Below are 17,355 nucleotides of genomic sequence, written 5' to 3'. Positions count from 1 at the left end.
CGGTAGCAGGCGGGGTTCCGGCCGGGTTTGAGTGCGTTGAGGGTGGCGGCGTCGTAAGTCCGTCGTGTGAGCTGGCATCGTCGGGGGCCAGGGGTCCTGCCGCTGGGCGCGGTCCAGGCGCGGACGGGCGCAGACGGGCTTGCCTTTGGTGTGCCTTTGGCACGCCAGCGGCGCGGCCGCGCAACGGTCGCCATAAGAGGGAGGAGGGGAGGAGTGGGGAGGAGTGGTCAGCTGGGAGGCGGGAGGGAAGAGCCAATGGGTGTAGGGGGGCGGGGCGCACGGGAGGCAGCAGCGGGAAAGACGGGGGAAGCGGGAGGGGAAATAGAACCAAGAAGCACGGGACGCTCACACAAATGCGCGGGGTACACAAAAGAAGAGAGGGGGCGGCACACGAGGCACTCACTCAAAAATGCGGGGTACAGAAAAAAGAGGCATGGGGGGGCAGGCACACGAGCAGGCACACGAGGAGAACCAAGTCAGGCCAGGCGGCGATCGAGTAGAAAGCTGATCTGGGGAGGATCTGGCGGCAAGCGGGCAGGCAGGCAGAGCTGCAGCGGTGGAGAAGTGACCTACCCGAGGGACAAGGGATTGGTAGTGGGCTTGGAGGTGTGGGCTGTTTGGGTATGTGGCGGTGTGTCGGGGGAGGGTGCGTGTGCAGTGGTTCGAGGGGGGTCAGTGTCCAAGGGATTATCTATGGCGTTCGATATGGAGATGATTTGGGTAGGTGGAGTAGTGGTAGTAGTGGAGTTGGGGATAGTTTGCGAGGGAAAAGTCGGGGCTCCTGAAGTCGAGTTGGGGGGGGGTATCTGTAGTGAGTTCAGTAACGGAAAGATTGTCGATTGAGTCAGATCTGCTTGGCTCAGGATCCACCTTGTGGTGTTTCATAACTGTGTGTTTGCTGGACCTGGTGGTATCGGTTGGAGCCATCGTAATGGGTGTATGACGGCGGAGTGTGATGATAGGGGTAGTGAGGTTATAATTAGTGATGGTGGATGTCCATGAGTTGTGATGTGGGTTGTCTGGGGTGGGAGATTGGGTTGGTTCAGGGTTTGCCGTCAGGGTGGGGGGATAGGGGAGATTGGTTTTGGTGGTCCTGAAGAGTTTGAGAGGAGAATAATGTTGGGAAGTGTCAATGAAAAGTGGTGAGGTGTGGGTCCGTGGCCTGTATCAGAATGTTTCCTGTTCTGAAGATGGAGATTGTGAGTTCCCCTTTAAAGGTAGGGGAGACAATAGTGGAGATATTTTCGCCATAGGGAATGTTTACTGACTTGGCGACTTTAAAGTAAAGAGGTAAGGTGTTTTTCCACTTAGTTGGGCGATTTGTGTAGAAATTTAAGTTAGTTTTCGTCTTACCATTAGTCACGGTGTGGTAGTTGTCTACAATAAGTGTTTCTGGGTGCTGTGTTAAGGTTCTGTGTTTTAGTTTCTTTTTAGCATTGCTGGTCAGATTATCTGGGTAATTTATGGACCATGAGTTGGGTCCGTAGCGCACGAGTTTAGAGATCCGGGTGGGGTTTGGCGAGGGCATAGTGAATGACTGAGGGTTCGGCTCTAAATGAATCAGTGGGAGGAGAAGTTAGTTGTGCATTTGTGTCTTGTTGCGGTGTATGGTTGGTCAAAATAATAATGGAATGCCAATTACTGATTTAGTCTCTTTACTAGAAGCGCTGTTGGTTAAAAAGCAGTGGCATTCCACTGTCCTGTCTCACAATGACAGCATATCCAGGAAGCCTTTGTATCTCTATTTTAGTTCCCGTGAATGAGCGCTAAGCTTGTCCACACAAACAGGCAGTGTGGATCCGAGGACATGTAGTATAAGCTAGCAGAAAGCAAGGTATCCTGCCTTTCTTCTTATGGCCACCAGATGGAGCTCTAGGCTTACGCAAGAGGTCAGGGTCTCCAGGCTATGGTGCGGGACACAACGAAAAGACAGTGGTGGACGAGAGGATGACAAGATGACTGCGGGGGGGGGGGGGGGGGGAATGGAGTGGTCTTCCCAAAATGGTTGAGGATGAAAATAAGTTGGAAGCCATATCATTTTTTTTTTAAATTATATTTTTATTGCAGACAATATAAAAGTTACATGTATCATTTTCCATACTTCAAATACCGGCACTTGCAGTACGTCCATCTCCCAATGTGGCATTACACAGCCCTTCTGCCCACATCCCGGAGGCCGGGCGGCGTGAACTATGACATATTAAAGATCTCACAACAGTAGTCTGGTGCAGCTGCCCAGTATTATGAATTCAAGTCTGCTTTTAAGTTTTGAAACAACCTTTTCCCAGTAAAATTCCCCCCCACTCAGTCCCCTCCTCCATTGAACAACCTAATGAAATGAACCTAAAAGAGCAACGGTACTCAGCCCCACCCTTCCGTGTCCCACCTACCTTCTGTCTCCCCCTGTTGACTCTTGGGCTCAGAGGGAGGTGACAATGTTCATCAGAAGCATCCCTATCCTATGTGTACAACATGCCCACCTCTTATCTAATCTGAGGCGTCTCTAACCAGTCCAGCACTGCCTCATGCGATATTCAATAGGGTTCTTAACTATACCAGCTAGGGAAGCGCCGTTCCTCAATATCCAATATCCAGTTCTAATTTTAAACCAGGCTAACTCCCTCTCCCCTCCCCCCCTCCCTTCCCCGCGTCCCACCATCTCCGCGCGTCTACTCAGTCAATCATGTGTGGTTATGTGTCAGGAACATTAAGTGGTTAGTCGTGTGATCTGTCCTGGGTGTGCCGAGGGGGTTCCCTGTCACCGGTCCATTCCCTCTCTCCGTCGTGGGTTTCCAGGTCCCGTAGAGCCTGTACCAACCCCTCCCATGCTGCCGCTGCGTCTTGAGCTTTGTCGTCTCGGCGTCTACGTGCCATCTGGTATCTAAGGGAACTTTCACAGGTAGCCCATCTCAGGAATTCATTCAGCCATCGATTGTACGAGGGACCCTTCCGTACCTTCCAGTGTCTAGTTATGTCCCGCTTGGCTAGGATAAGGCCCATGTCAATGAACTCGCTTCTGACCCTGTTTTTAGGGGTGAGGGGGAACCAATTCAGGATACTGACAGCATGTCAAACTGCAGCTGTCTGCCTGATACCTGATTCAAGGTGTCTCCTATTCCCTCCCAGTATTCTCTCAGCTCTGGGCAACTCCACATGTGGCCGAGCTCGGCCCCCTCCCTGGTGCAGCGAGGGCACGCCGCCTCTTGCACTCCGAAATACTGATGAATTTTCCCTGGTGTTAAATACGCTCTGTGGAGTATAAAAGAAATGCACTAATTGAAATCGTGCATTCCTGGAGCTCTTACGGGCTCTCCGCATTATCTGCAGCCAGACCATTTCAGGGATCTCTTTTTCCAGATCCGTTTCCCACTTGGCTTTCAACCCGAGCAAGGGCGGCATGTTTTCACAGTGCATCCTAGCATAGATACACGTGACCGCTTTGAAAGTACCCGCCGCCATCATGGTGTATTGACAGGCCATGGTTGTCTTGGGTTCCGAATACCCTTCCTTCCAGTGTGTCTGCATGGCTCTAGTTATCGCTGCATGTAAGAGGAATCCTCCCCTCGGCAAATCAAACCTTTTCTGGAGCGTTTGATAAGGCAGAAGTTCCCTGCCCTCATATAGATCTCCTACCACATGTAGTCCTGCTTCTTCCCAGATCTGCAGCTGCGACCAGTCCCCTAAATGCGGCAACGCCGTCAGCATGCCAATGGGTATTTCCGGCGCATATGGGTGACGCACTCCCGCTCGCCGCTGGGATCTATTCCAGCAAAGGCGGAACGTTTGTTCCTCCAAAGTGAGGTCTCGCAAGGCCAGCCTCTGCTGCATGGTTATGTACGCAAGGACATGGCGCGGTGTTCCTCCCTCCCTTTCTTGATCTGGGCCTCTGAATACCCTTGCCACTTCCTGCGTGAAGATCTGCAACTGTGCAGCCAGATAATAGATCTCGAAATCAGGGACCGCAAGTCCTCCCTCATCTTTCGGTCGAATAAGCGTATGCTGGGCGACTCTGCATCTTCCTGCCCCCCACAGGAATGAAGATATTTGCGATTTTAGCAATTTGAAAATGGAGCAGGGTATCCAAACAGGCAATGTATGAAAATAGTACAGAAGGCGTGGCAGCGCTACCATCTTTAAAAGAGAGATACGGCCCATCAGGGACAGTGGCAAAGTCGCCCAAAAGGCCATACTGCCCTTCAGCGCCCGTATGCAGCGACCCACATTTCCTTCCAACATAGCCGCCGGGGTGTGGTAGATATACACCCCAAGGTATTTCAAACAGGAGGGTTCCCATTTTATTAATGGGTGGCCGTCGGGCCTGGCCTCTCCCTGTCGTACAGGAAACATACATGTCTTGGACCAATTGACTTTGAGGCCCGAGAGCTCCCCAAAACGCTGCAGTAGTCTCTCCGCTCCAGTCAAGGCCGCACCCGCATTCTCAAGGAATAGTAACAGATCGTCTGCGAATAAGGATATAAAATGGCGGCCATCCCTGCCATCTAGTCCCCTATAGTGTCTCCCCTTCCTGACCTCAACAGCCAGCGGTTCGATGGCGAGTGCAAATAAGAGGTGGGACAACGAGCATCCTTGTCTCGTCCCCCTTTCCACAGAGTATTGTTGCGAGATCCACCTCCCGACTCTCACTCTCGCCACCGCTGAGGCATATAAAATTCTTGTCCAGCGTGTGTATTCTTCTCCTAGCCCAAATCGCCTCAAGACCTTGTATAGATAGTCCCATTCCAGACTGTCAAAAGCCTTCTCAATGTCGACAGATAATATCAGGGGGGATTGCGCCTCTAGGTTATCTGCGCCCAGTATCCGAATGAGTCTACGAATGTTCGAGGTGGTGTTACGCGTGGGAATAAATCCCGATTGATTGTTATGGACCAACGAGGTCATATAGGGGCCGCCAAGATATTACTAAGAATTTTGTAATCCGTCGTCAACATGGACAACGGTCTATATGAGGTCACATCGCTGCTGTCTCTGCCAGGTTTCAACAATGGTATCACAAGTGCTTCTCTCATAGATTGGGGCAAGTATCCCGCCTCCTTGGCCTCTCTATATACTTCCACAAGTCGCGGCGCCAGTAATTCTATATATTTATCATAAAATTCTATTGGCAGGCCATCCAGGCCCGGTGTTTTGTTGCGGGCCATACGCTTTATAGCGCCCTGTATCTCCCCTAGTTCAATATCTTTCCCGAGGCCAACAGCCTGGTCATGGTCTACTTGTGGCAAATCCATTTCATCTAGGAAAGCGTCTAACGTAGGCGCCCCACTCTCCACCATGCTCTTATACAGCGTCTCATAATATCTCGTAAAGTTCTGTAGTATTTCGGCCTGCGTGTATACCATTTTCCCATCGTCCCCCTCCAATGTCAGGATGGGGGAACATCGTCGTGTGGGGTTGGCCAGCCAGGCCAGCAATGTACTCGCCTTGTCTCCTTCTGCATGCATCCTCACCGAGTATGCCTTGTGATCAAAGTTACAAAGCCTCTCCACCTCTACCGCTACCGCTTCCCGAGCTGCATTGATGTCTACTTGTAATTCAGGATGGCCAGGTCTCGCCCTTTCTACCTCTCGCAGCTGTTTCTCCACTTTATTGAGGTTTCCTAAGAGGACCTTCCGTACCCTGCTTGCTTCCCAATGCAGAGTCCCCTAATAACTACTTTGAAGGCGTCCCATTCAGTTGCCCTGGACGCTGTTGTACTGGCATTGTCTGTAAAATATTGACAAATCCCCTCTTCAAGTGTTGCATGGAATATTGGGTCATCCAGAGCGTCTGGCTGTAGTTTCCAAGTGGGAACACACGGGGTCTCAGCCATCCAGTCAAAAGTGACCAATAAGGGGTTGTGATCTGAGATTGTTCTGGCTAGGTATTCGGCGCGCACCACAGTCTGGATCGTCAATGGAGAGCACAACATTGTGTCCAGCCGAACATGCAGCTCATGTACACTAGAGAAGGAGTAGTCCCGAGCAGTCGGGTGGCGTACGCGCCAAGCATCCTTCAAACTCCATCGTGCCTGCCATTCCAGCCGACCCCTGGCTAATCGATGCACTGGGGAGTCCCTGAGCGGCGGGTGCGACCTGTCTAGGGAGACATCCTCCACCGAGTTGAAGTCTCCGCCAATCACTACTGGACCCGACAGGTAGTGTGCTAGTGTTCCGGACAGTTTCCCTAAGAACTCCAGTTGTTCCGTGTTGGGTGCATGTATACTACGTAAAGTAATATCACGGCCGTCAGTTTACCCGCCACCGCCACGAACCTACCCTCCGTATCAATCGTCTGTCTGGTCACCTGAAACGGTACTCCAGCCCTTACCCAGATCAATGTCCCTCTAGCAAATGCAGAATAAGTGGTGTTAAACACCTGACCTCGCCACCTACGCTGCAGCGCCAAACCCTCGGTAGCTGTTAAGTGCGTCTCTTGAAGGAACGCAATCTGGACCCCTCTGCGAGTTAAATAAGAATGAACTTTGTGTCTCCTTGCCATTGTGTGTAGCCCCCTCACATTCCAGGTCATGCATCTCAGGTTGTCCACTTCAGCTATTGTCCCATTCCATCTCCCCTCTGACCAATCTGGTCTTTGACCTCGGATCAGTGGTGGAACCTGCCCAACATTGTCCCCGCAGCACCCTCCCCCCCACCCCCCCAACTACAAATGTAAAAAATCTCCAGAAAGGCACATCCCCAACCAGTGCCCGTTCCCCCCCCCCCCCCTCCCAGAACAGGACCCAACAGAGTTCCATCAGCCCCCATCCAAACTCCCATCCTGTAACACAACCTCTCAGCTATCCTGCAGTCGTCACTGCAGGGACCTTAAGGGCCTTAAGGGGATGACTCTCAACCGACAGGTAGCTGCGCCAGCCCCCTCCCCCCACCCTCTGAATCCCCTATAAAGGGCTTGCGGCAGAACAGATTTTGTTATCTCTCTTCACTGTCTGCCTCTCATCAAAGCTCCCCAGTCACAGCCAACATAAAGTTCCTAGGTCTCACGTGTCAGGCATCCAGGATCTCTTTCGCCGAGTTCGGCGTCACCTTTGGTCCCTTGGCGCCATGCGTCTCCGATAAGTCTGTTTCCGAGCCCGTGTGGTTGCCTTCAGAGTCTGTTCCATGCTTCGATGGAGCCGGACTGGCTCCCGAGAGTGCCACCACTGGTTGTAGTGCCGCTCTCCGTTCCTCCGCGGACTGAGACACCGATAGCATCCTGGCGCCCCTTTGTCTTCTGCGGAGCCTCTGGGATTTTCGCAGCTGCGTCGCTTGCTGCATCTCCTCCTCCTGGCAATGCGTGCTGTCGGTTCCCGCTCTGTAGGTCTCGATCCATGTCCAGGCTTCCTCCAGTGTGCAGAAAAAATGAGCAGTGCCTTCCAGTTTCAGCTGCGCGAGCTCCAAAGTGGAGGCCAATACCCTGTTAAGAAAAAGGGCGATGGAAGACGTCCCTTTGTCTTGAAAGGGAAAGGGTCTGTACTCACGGTTCTTCTTGGTGTGCAAGAAGGACAAGAACGAGTTCAGGCCCATTCTGGATTTGCGACAAGCAAACAAATGGATTTGCAGGGAAATGTTTTGCATGCTGTCGTTGCACCAGGTCTATCCTCAGCTGCAAAGGGGGGACTGGCTTTGCGCAATAGACCTGCAAGATGCGTACTTCCATGTGCCCATTGCATGGAAACACCGGAAGTTCCTGCGATTTCTAGTCGGCACCAATCACTATCAGTACACCGTACTACCGTTTGGACTGAAGTCTGCACCCAGGACATTTTTCAAATGCATGGCAGTGGTGGCAGCGCACCTGAGAAAGAACAAGGTGTTTGTCTACCCATACCTGGACGCCTGGTTGATTAAAGCTTCCACCTTCCAGGAAGCGCAATTGCACTTCAGCAAGACGGCTGTTCTGTTGAACCAACTGGGGTTGCATATAAACATGTCCCAAGTCTGTCCCGATTCCTGTCCAGTGCCTGCAGTACTTGGGAGCCTCCATCTATACGCTGTCAGCAAGCGTGTCTCCTTTGGAGGAGAGACGCTTATCGATCCTTCGGAAGGCTCAGGCTCTCATAGCTGCTCCATCTACAACAGTGAGGACGGTGTCTTCTCTACTGGGGTCGATGGCCTCTTGCATCTTCCTCACTCCACATGCACGCCTTCACTTGAGACCGCTGCAGGAAAGCTTGGAGGATCAGTGGGACCAGAGGAAATTGTGCTGGGACGACAGGATCCAGTTGTCTCTTCACGCCCGACAGTCCCTGAGATGGTGGTGCTCAGCAGAGAATCTCCTCAGAGGGGTTCCTTTCCACAAGGACATCCCCACTCAAACTATTGTGACGGATGCGTCTCTCCAGGGATGGGGAGCGCATTCTGACCATCTACAGATCCAGGGAACGTGGTCTCCTGCGGAGTCCACGTATCACATCAATTTCCTGGAACTCAGAGCTGTTCACTTGGCACGGAAGGCCTTTCTTCCGTCCTTCCAGACCAATTCCATGCTTGTGCAGACGGACAATACCACCACAATGTATTACCTCAACAAGCAGGGGGGCTCAAGATTGCGCACACTGTCACAGGAAGCGCAGGCGATCTGGCACTGGCTGCTAGCTAGAGGACTGACGATAACGGTGACTCATCTGCCAGGTGTGCAGAATGTTCAAGCGGACGCCCTCAGCAGGTTGATCCAAGAAAACCAAGAGTGGGTCATAAACGACGTGGTGCTCGGCGACATCTTCGCCATGTGGGGCACTCCAGACGTAGATCTGTTTGCCACCGCCGAAAACAGAAAATGCCGCGACCTCGCCTCGAGGTATTACCAGCCGGGGACTCTGGGGAACGCGTTATGGATCAGCTGGTCCAACAGCTTTCTGTACGCTTTACCACCAATTCCCCTGCTTCCGGCGGTGCTCATCAAGCTGTCCCAGTCCAGAGCGCGGATGATCCTCATTGCTCCGGAATGGCCCAGACAGTGGTGGTTCACGGGCCTGCTTCACCAGTCGCTCCTACCTCACCGGCGGCTGCTGTGTCGGCCGGACCTTCTCACGAAGTTCGGGGGGCAGATGGTGCACCCAACCTCTCATCGTTGAGTTTGGCGGCATGGCTCCTGAGATAGTGCAATATGGCCACTTGAATCTTCCTGAGGATTGCATGGACATATTGAAGGAGGCTAAGAGGCCTTCCACTAGGACTTCTTATGCTTACAAGTGGAAGAGATTCTGCATCTGGTGCACATCTAATAATTATGGTCCGACGACCTGCAAGGAAGATGTCATCCTTCCCTACCTTCTGCATTTAGCTCAGTCTGGCCTTAATTTCCATTCCATTAAGGTTCACCTTGCAGCATTGACGGCATACAGGAAATGCCCTTCGCAGACATCCTTCTTCCAGATTCCTGTGATAAAGGATTTTTTGGAAGGATTGAAGAAGGTGTTCCTGCCTGTTTCGGCTTCCTTCGCCTTCGTGTGAGCTGAACGTGGTGCTGTCCAGGTTGATGAAGGAACCTTTCGAGCCTATTCACAAGGCTTCACTGCAGCACCTGTCGTGGAAAGCGGCGTTTCTCGTGGCCATTGCATCGGCCCGCAGGGTAAGTGAAATTCAGGCATTGTGTTGCCAGGAACCTTATATTGTGTTTCATGCTGCTAAGGTTGTTATGCGTACTCACCCTATGTTCCTTCCCAAGGTGATCTCTGATTTTCATGTTAATCAGACTATATCTTTACCAATATTTTTTCAGAATCCTTCTACTCCAGCGGAGCGTTCTCTCCATTCCCTGGATGTCAGGAGGGTGTTGAAATTCTATCTGGATAAGACCAAGGAAATTCGTAGGTCCGACCAATTGTTTATCAACTATGGGTCGGTCAGGACGGGTCTGGCTACCTCTAAACAGTCCATCTCTAGATGGATTGTGTCATGTATCCAGCTATGTTATCAGAAAGCGAATAAGACCTTAGGGTGTAAGCCTAAGGCTCATTCTACCAGGGGCAAAGCAGCGACAACAGCTTTGCTTCGTAATGTTCCCATTGCAGAGATCTGCAGGGCTGCCACTTGGAAGTAGGTCCACACTTTTGCTAAGCATTACTGTCTGGACTCTGATACCAGAGCAGATGCTCAGGTTGGGCAGGCTTCATTGAGAAATCTGTTTGCTCAGTAGTGATGTTGTCTGTTGTTTCTCCACCGCTGGGGTGGTGTTTTGGGATGGGCTTGCCATTCTATTCACTAGATTATGACTATACCCAGCGATCCCCTACTACAGAAGGAGTAGTTTCTTACCTGTAACTCCAGTTCTGTAGTGGGGGTATCTCTGTTATAGTCCTAAGCGCCCGCCCTCCTCCCCGGTGGAGACAATGGTTCTGTAATGTATGCTACAGGACTTGCTTTATGCACCTTCAAAAAGAACTGAAAGTAAAAGGAGTGTGCAGTGCATTATGGGATACTGAGGGTCTCTGGAGAGTTCCTTAAAGGCACGGTATCCCTTTTCCAGACATATAATGGCAGCCTATGGGGGCGTATCTGTCCATTCCTTCCTCTCTATCATCCCAAGGTTTTTGTGAAGGGGAAGTTTCTCTATGGATGTAACTTGACACATTATGGAAATGTGATGTTGGTAAAATATCCTTGGCATTTCTAATTGAAGTACTGGACAGTGTAGCCTTGTAGGTACAGGCTGCATTATTGTCTTTAATTTTCTCTTAAGTGTCTATGCAGGACTGCAATGAAGACAACTTAAGAGATTATTTTTTATTGCTCCGGGGTCCACGCACATGGGCGGGACTATTCACTAGATTATGACTATAACAGAGATACCCCTACTACAGAACTGGAGTTAGAGGTAAGAAACTACTACTTATCTTTATTCCTCTCAAGAACATACCTAATGCAGGCCTGCTACAAATTAGTCCTACTGCTGAATCATCCAACCTTGAACTTCCAGAAGTGATTTTCTTCTATTAGTACTGAAATTAGCTCTGGCAATTAAAGGTATCCTCTCCAACTGAAAACAAGCAGTTAAACTCATGCACCATACACTGTGGTCTGGGTGGCATAAAGTTACAATTTTGACTTCATCCTTGGTTGTAGAAATTTCCTATCTAAAGGTAAATCTTAGTGAAATGCAATAAAGATTTGCAACCAATAAATCCATATTGAACCTCCACCCTCTTAAGGAAATGTATTGCCCAAGGCTCTTTTCATAACTACTGGGTCAGAATTGTATTCCAAACCTCTATAGAGATGGCAATTCTGCATTGGCTACTCATGAATGTGATCCTTCTTTTTACATTCCTCCTCTCCTCTTCTCCTCTACTTCCTGTCTCAGTCTTAGCAATATTTTTCTTCACGCTTTGCTTAAAAATTACTCTAGCCCAAAACATGTTAAATCTCCAACTGATCATATAGCGTGTCAAGATAATGTTGATGGTACTGATCATCTCCATTGTCTTACGAATATTTATATCACTTGTCTGATGTATTTCTATGACATGAGTGCTTGCAGGTTACCTATCATGTGCCCTGCCCTTTTATTACCACATCGTTCATATTTTTTATGTCAAACTTGTTAAAACATATTTGAACTCAAAACATTTAAAATCGATAATCTTTACTCTCCTTTCTTTTAGACCCTATATTTATGGACCCACATCCCAAGGAGAGAGAATGCAAATCCTACAGAATTTCAAGCACAATCCCAAGATAAATACTATCTTCATATCAAAGGTGAGTAGAATGGATAGCATCTAGGATTTAACGATTTGTGCTACTTATGCGATCTGTGCTCTAGTAATGACAACTCTATAAGGGACCAGCATTTCCAAAGCCAATAGGTGTCTCGCTTATGTGAGAGCTATTGACTTTGCCAATGTCATTTAGCCATGTTGTACAGTCAGGTGGCTGCTGTTCAGCATGGCTTAAAGTTAGTGGCATTGTATACAGGAGATCGGTTTAGAGTTGAGTGATGTTAGTCACTACTGCAAAAACTGCTGCCCTGACTACTCAGACTAGCACGATGAGGAACATTCAGTAAATAGTCTACTGACGTTCTACTGGCCTACCATAGCCTTGTCACTTTACTATATTTGGAGACAACATAACTTCCACAAATAATCCTGACACACATGGTCCATCTGAAACTGGTACAGATGCCTAGTTAGGCAACATACATACAAATGGCCATTATCAATTTTATAGCTGTTGTCTTCCCTTTTAAACCAATCAACCTTATACTTTGTGCAGTTTAAACTGCTGATATATACACAAAGATTTGACAAAGTCCTTCGGATGAAACATGTCGTCCTCTTTCTGTATGGCTGTTCTATGTATCTGGAACAATTAAACTATAAAAAAAACACCACCACTATGGCCTCTCATTCTAAATCACTCTATATCGTTATACTCTTCTGTGTTCTCCAATATCCTGTGTCAGGCAATAAAGGGCTGACCTACGAGCAACACCATTGGATAATGGACCCATGGTACACTATATATTGACATACACATGTGACGCGTTTGAAGTAGTTTTGGTGTGGGTTGTTAGAGGGAGCGAAACAGTCTGTTGGTATATCGCATACTGTATAATCTTTTTGCATCAATTTGGAATGAAGCCTACAATATTATCTAAAACCTTAAAGCTCCAGTTAGAGTGAATGTCAACATATTTTCAAAGGAAACGCTCATCGGATAATCATGGCGTGTGGGCGCACTCTTAAACTGCAGCTTTTGTAGCACACTTATGAGGCTGAGCACAGTAATGCTAGTGATGAGAAATCTCATGCCCCACGGATGACAGATATTTAATCTCTGTACATTTCCCACAAATTAAATAGAATGCCACTTAAAGACCTATTTTGCTTTGCCAAGCATTGAAAAATAATTTTTTTATGAAAACCGGCAACAACTTGTTTTATTGAGATGGAAGCTGTTGATTGAGGCCAAGGCAGCCGAACGACACAGCAGAGTAGAGCCTGGATGAGCTGAAGGTGAGCGGACCAGACCGGGTTGGGGCCAGGATGTGCCCAGAAAGGGATGTGGCCAGGGTGGCCCAGTGAGCTACGCTGGTGACCCGCTCTGGTGGCTCATTGTGCGGCAATATCCATGTCCTTTACCGCTTATGTGGCGGCCTTTTGTGGATTGCAACTTGCAGATTGCCCAATCCTGGCGCCATCCCTCCCATGTGTTAGCAGCGGAGCGGGCTGAGTGGAGCAGGGGCCTCAGAGCAGATTGGAGCAGCTCTTGGCCCGTCTATTTAGCCTCGCCAGTTTGCAGTGAGATTTGCTGTAATTAAGGATCATATTGGACCTTCTCACATAGATTGCAGCCCTTAGACTTCAGTGCCCCCCTGCCAGTGGTACGGAAGTGGCTGGCATTAGGCCGGTGCAGCTTGCGCCATGCAGAGGGGGTTGGTGCGGTCGTTGCGCAAATTGGTAAATTATGACTGTGCCATATAGGGTTACACCCAGATCTTTCAAACCCTTGGACTCCTACCCCATACCATGGGCCTCTCAAGATTACAGCCTACAACCTGGCCAAACTTTGGAGAAAGAGCAGTTGCAATTTGTCGAGCGCCTAATTGGGAGGAACAGCAGTCTGATAAAGCCTCATAGCCCTCCTGGGCTCCTTATGCATCAGTATCTGGAAACGTGGGCTTGCTCATAGATCTTCCTGGAAATCTAATCTGTGCTCTTTGTGCTGGCTTTTGAGGCCTGCCGGGCTTTGCATAAGGACGCACATATGAAGAGTGTGTAGCTACAGTAGAGGTTACAATAACAACACCTGGGGTGAATAAATATGAGTCTTGGAAGCAGTTGAAATAGAAAAAGGCTGCTGCAGAGCTCAGCCGGGCAAGTATTGTGACCAAGGTCTTAAAATATAAAATGTCTAAAGGGGCCTTTCCCTCTGCAATATGAGAGATAGGTGGGAACCACAGGCTTCTTAAGTTACTGAGGAGAACAATTAACGTGAAAAAGTTCAGATCCGGCCATCTTTTGTTAGGAAGGGCTTATGTGAAAACCAAATCTAATCCACTACGTAATAGAGATCCCTCTATTACAATGTTGAAGGGAAAGAGTCAAATTTTACCCTATGGGAAAAGTAGAAGTTAACACAGGAGGGTCTAAAAATGAACTTGTGAGTCCCATGGGAGGGTCAAATGGAAATGCACGGCCCGAAAGTCCAGTTGGGCCATGTTCTTACGGGGATATGTTATCCTTATTACAGCCTGAGGCGGTTTTGATGATGATAAGGCCTTATGTGGTCCCCCTGAAAAGGACCACATAAGGCACTCTCCTATAACTCGCTTGGAGGATTTTCTTCAACAAATAGTAGCAAAGTCTCAAGATGAGGATTTCACATTGCCAGACTTGGACATAAACTTACGTAGGAGATAAGGATGATAAATTGCAGGGTACCAGGTAAACTGGCACAAGTCGGTCCTCTATGATCCCAAGGGACAGGGAAGCTGGCCGGACCTCCCTGGAAGGTTGTTGACGACAGTGGAGGGGTTTAAATACCTTGGAGTGTATGTCACCCTGGATCGCACTCAGTCCTACCAACAGAACGTAGAACGAATAATATTGAATTTTATAGAGGACGCGATCCGGTGGAGGCAGCTCCCTCTCGCCATACTGGGCCGGGCGGCCATGTTTAAGATGATCACACCCCCCAAATTCTTATATGCTCTACAGAACGAGTACTACCCTCTCCCGACCAAAGTCTTTGGGAGGATTCATGAGGAACTTAGGTCCTTCCTGTGGTTGGGTAAACAATCCAGAGTGGCACTGCGCACACTTCAACGCCATCAATACAGCGGAGGGATCTCGCTCCCGAATTTGGAGGCATACCACTGGGCGAACATATAGCCCCGATCAACGAGTGGATGCATGCACCGGCAGACCACCCCACCTATGCTCTTGAGAGACATAAACTCTCAGCCTGTCCGTTGCTGTACTCGGGGGTGCTCGGGGGTGCTCGACGAAGACAGCTTCTCCCCGCTACGAGTACCACCCTACAGTTGTGGAAAAAGGCGATGAGCCGCACGGGCTGGGGATAGAAACCCAGACGCCGATTTGGCACTGTGTGGCGCTCGCGAAATTGAATAAGCTAAAAGGCTTCTGGAGATGGGACGATATTGGGATCTCCACCTTGGGCGACATAGTGGCAGGGGGAGACCTGAATCGTTCGCAGCACTGAGGTCCAAGTTCGGACTGCATCGCACGCAGTTCTTCAAATACGCCCAGTTGCGACACGCCTGGCGAGCGGAAAGAATATCACTAGACTGACTCCCGGAGTACGCACCTCTAGAGGGTAGGTTGTTACAGGAACAGGTGCAGGAAAAAGCGGTGTCTCTATCGTATAGAACACTAACAAACAATATGCTAGGAGACCTGGAGAAACTAAGGAGAACATGGGAGAGTGAGGTGGGGGACATGGAGGAAATTGATTGGGAAATGGTACTAATGCACCCCAGGGAGGTGGCCATTAAGTCTAGGCTGCGACTCATCCAGTTTAATGTGCTACACAGAACATACTACGACAGAGTGAGGCTTCATAAAATGGGGCGGGCGGAAGATACTAGACGCCTTAGATGCAGGGCCACGGGAGGTGACTTCTACCACATCATATGGACATGCACTACAATCCAAGCATATTGGGGTACTATATTCATGGAGTTAAGTGAGGTGCTGGAGACCCCTATTGATCCAGAGCCCAAATTGGCCCTTCTAGGGATGACAAATGACGTAGATCTGGCACATCCCCTGCTGACCTTTTTGGCTCTGGCGTTGGTAGTGGCCAAACGGGACATAGCTAAACATTGGGGTGCACCAGAATTGGAGGAATGGAGGAGAGGTCTGGACCTGTACATGGCCACGAAAGGGTCGCTTACAAGGCGAGGGGATTCCCGAAGAAGTTCCGTAAGGTCTGGGGTAAATGGAGAACATATCACGGGCTGGATGCTGGGCTATGAAGACTATATACTTGGTGGGGAATCAGGAATGTGTCTAAGCCAACAAGGGAGACATCGCAGGCCGAACATGAAAGACTACTGTATTGTGGCACTCTGGTCTCTGGATTACACTGCCTTGGAACTAGCTAGAGATGTTTGGGGGGGGGGGTGGAGAATGGGAAATGTGCGCTGAAGATGACATGATTGTATTGTGGTGTTACACTAAAATGCAAATAAAAATGTTTTAAAAAAAATATATATATATATATATATTAAAAAAAGGATGATAAATTGCAGCTCTTGGTGAATCCCCCTCTGACCGCACTTATGAGGCTGCAACTTCTTTTTAAAGTTTATTTATAAAGTTTTATATAGCGCAAACTTGATCCCGAAGGATATCGGAGCGCTTTACAATTTGAGGGAAAGGAAGGTAACAAATCAAAACATGAGTCTAATATGGGGACTCTAATAGCCATTGAATCAAATAGTGCACACATAACAGATCATTTATAAACCTGAGTGAACGAGGAATGGGCTATACGATGGAGCATAGTGACATAAGGGGAGTAGGTACAATAATCATGTACAGGAATAAAAACCAATATCAAAACAACAATCAAAACAGTTGTCTTTATTGGCATTTATAGCAAGAAATAAAGTAAAACAGAGACTGGAGGACCGGCAGATGATACCATACATACTATATATTACTGTTTTTACTGTTATTAATGTTTTACAGTATGGCTCGTATTGACTTCTGGATGCAAGCTAACCATTTGCAGCTCAAGGCCAGTAAGACCGAGATCATTCTATTTGGCAAGGCTCATGAACTCTGATCAAATGACTAGTGGCCCCAAAGTCTTGGCCCCTGTCCATCTCCTAAACCCATGGTACGCAACCCTGGAGTAAAAATCGATGACAAGCGAACTATGAAAGACCATGTACACCAAATAATGAGCACCTGTTATGGCGTAATGAGGAGCTACAAAAGATTTTCCAATGGATTCCATTAGAGTCAAGAAAACAGCTTGTCCAAGGCTTAATCATCAGTTGTCTTGACTATGGAAATGCTCTGACGGCCTCTGGCCAAGGCTTCTGACCAAATAGGGACCCTCTCCTTCAGTCAGGGCAAGGTGGACAAACGTTAGTAGATAATCCCTGCTCACCCCCTTGGTAGCTTGGCAGAGCAGACCGGCTTATCTCCAGGGCAATGTGTAAAGTATTTGCACCAACACCTTCAGTAATTATAATGAACACCACAAACGGACACCACACAGGTCTGATATAAAAATAATATTTTTATATATTTTTAGGCAGACTTAAAACGGACATAAACCAACATAAAATATGCTTCTTGAAACAAACGTATTCTCCTTGTGGAAAGTGTTCTTATAAAGTAAAAAGAGTCTGTTGCAAAAGATTGTGCAAGTCAGAAGG

The 17,355-nt window shown here is 48.7% G+C and overlaps 1 protein-coding gene across 2 annotated transcripts in view; it reads left to right on the top strand.

Annotated features, from left to right (window-relative positions):
- The window catches only part of ERCC3 (ERCC excision repair 3, TFIIH core complex helicase subunit), a 2,074,468-nt gene that overhangs the window by 1,501,652 nt on the left and 555,461 nt on the right, over positions 1–17,355 (top strand). For both annotated transcript variants that reach the window (XM_078676352.1, XM_078676351.1), the window contains exon 12: positions 11,600–11,696. In XM_078676352.1, the coding sequence (XP_078532478.1) occupies positions 11,600–11,696 (97 nt within the window). The remainder of the gene's footprint in view (positions 1–11,599; positions 11,697–17,355) is intronic.

This window comes from Lissotriton helveticus, chromosome 2_1 (genome assembly GCF_964261635.1).
Source record: "Lissotriton helveticus chromosome 2_1, aLisHel1.1, whole genome shotgun sequence".
Lineage (NCBI taxonomy): Eukaryota > Metazoa > Chordata > Amphibia > Caudata > Salamandridae > Lissotriton > Lissotriton helveticus.
The sequence above is the reverse complement of the archived record's forward strand: the minus strand, read 5'-3'. Positions and strand labels throughout refer to the sequence as shown.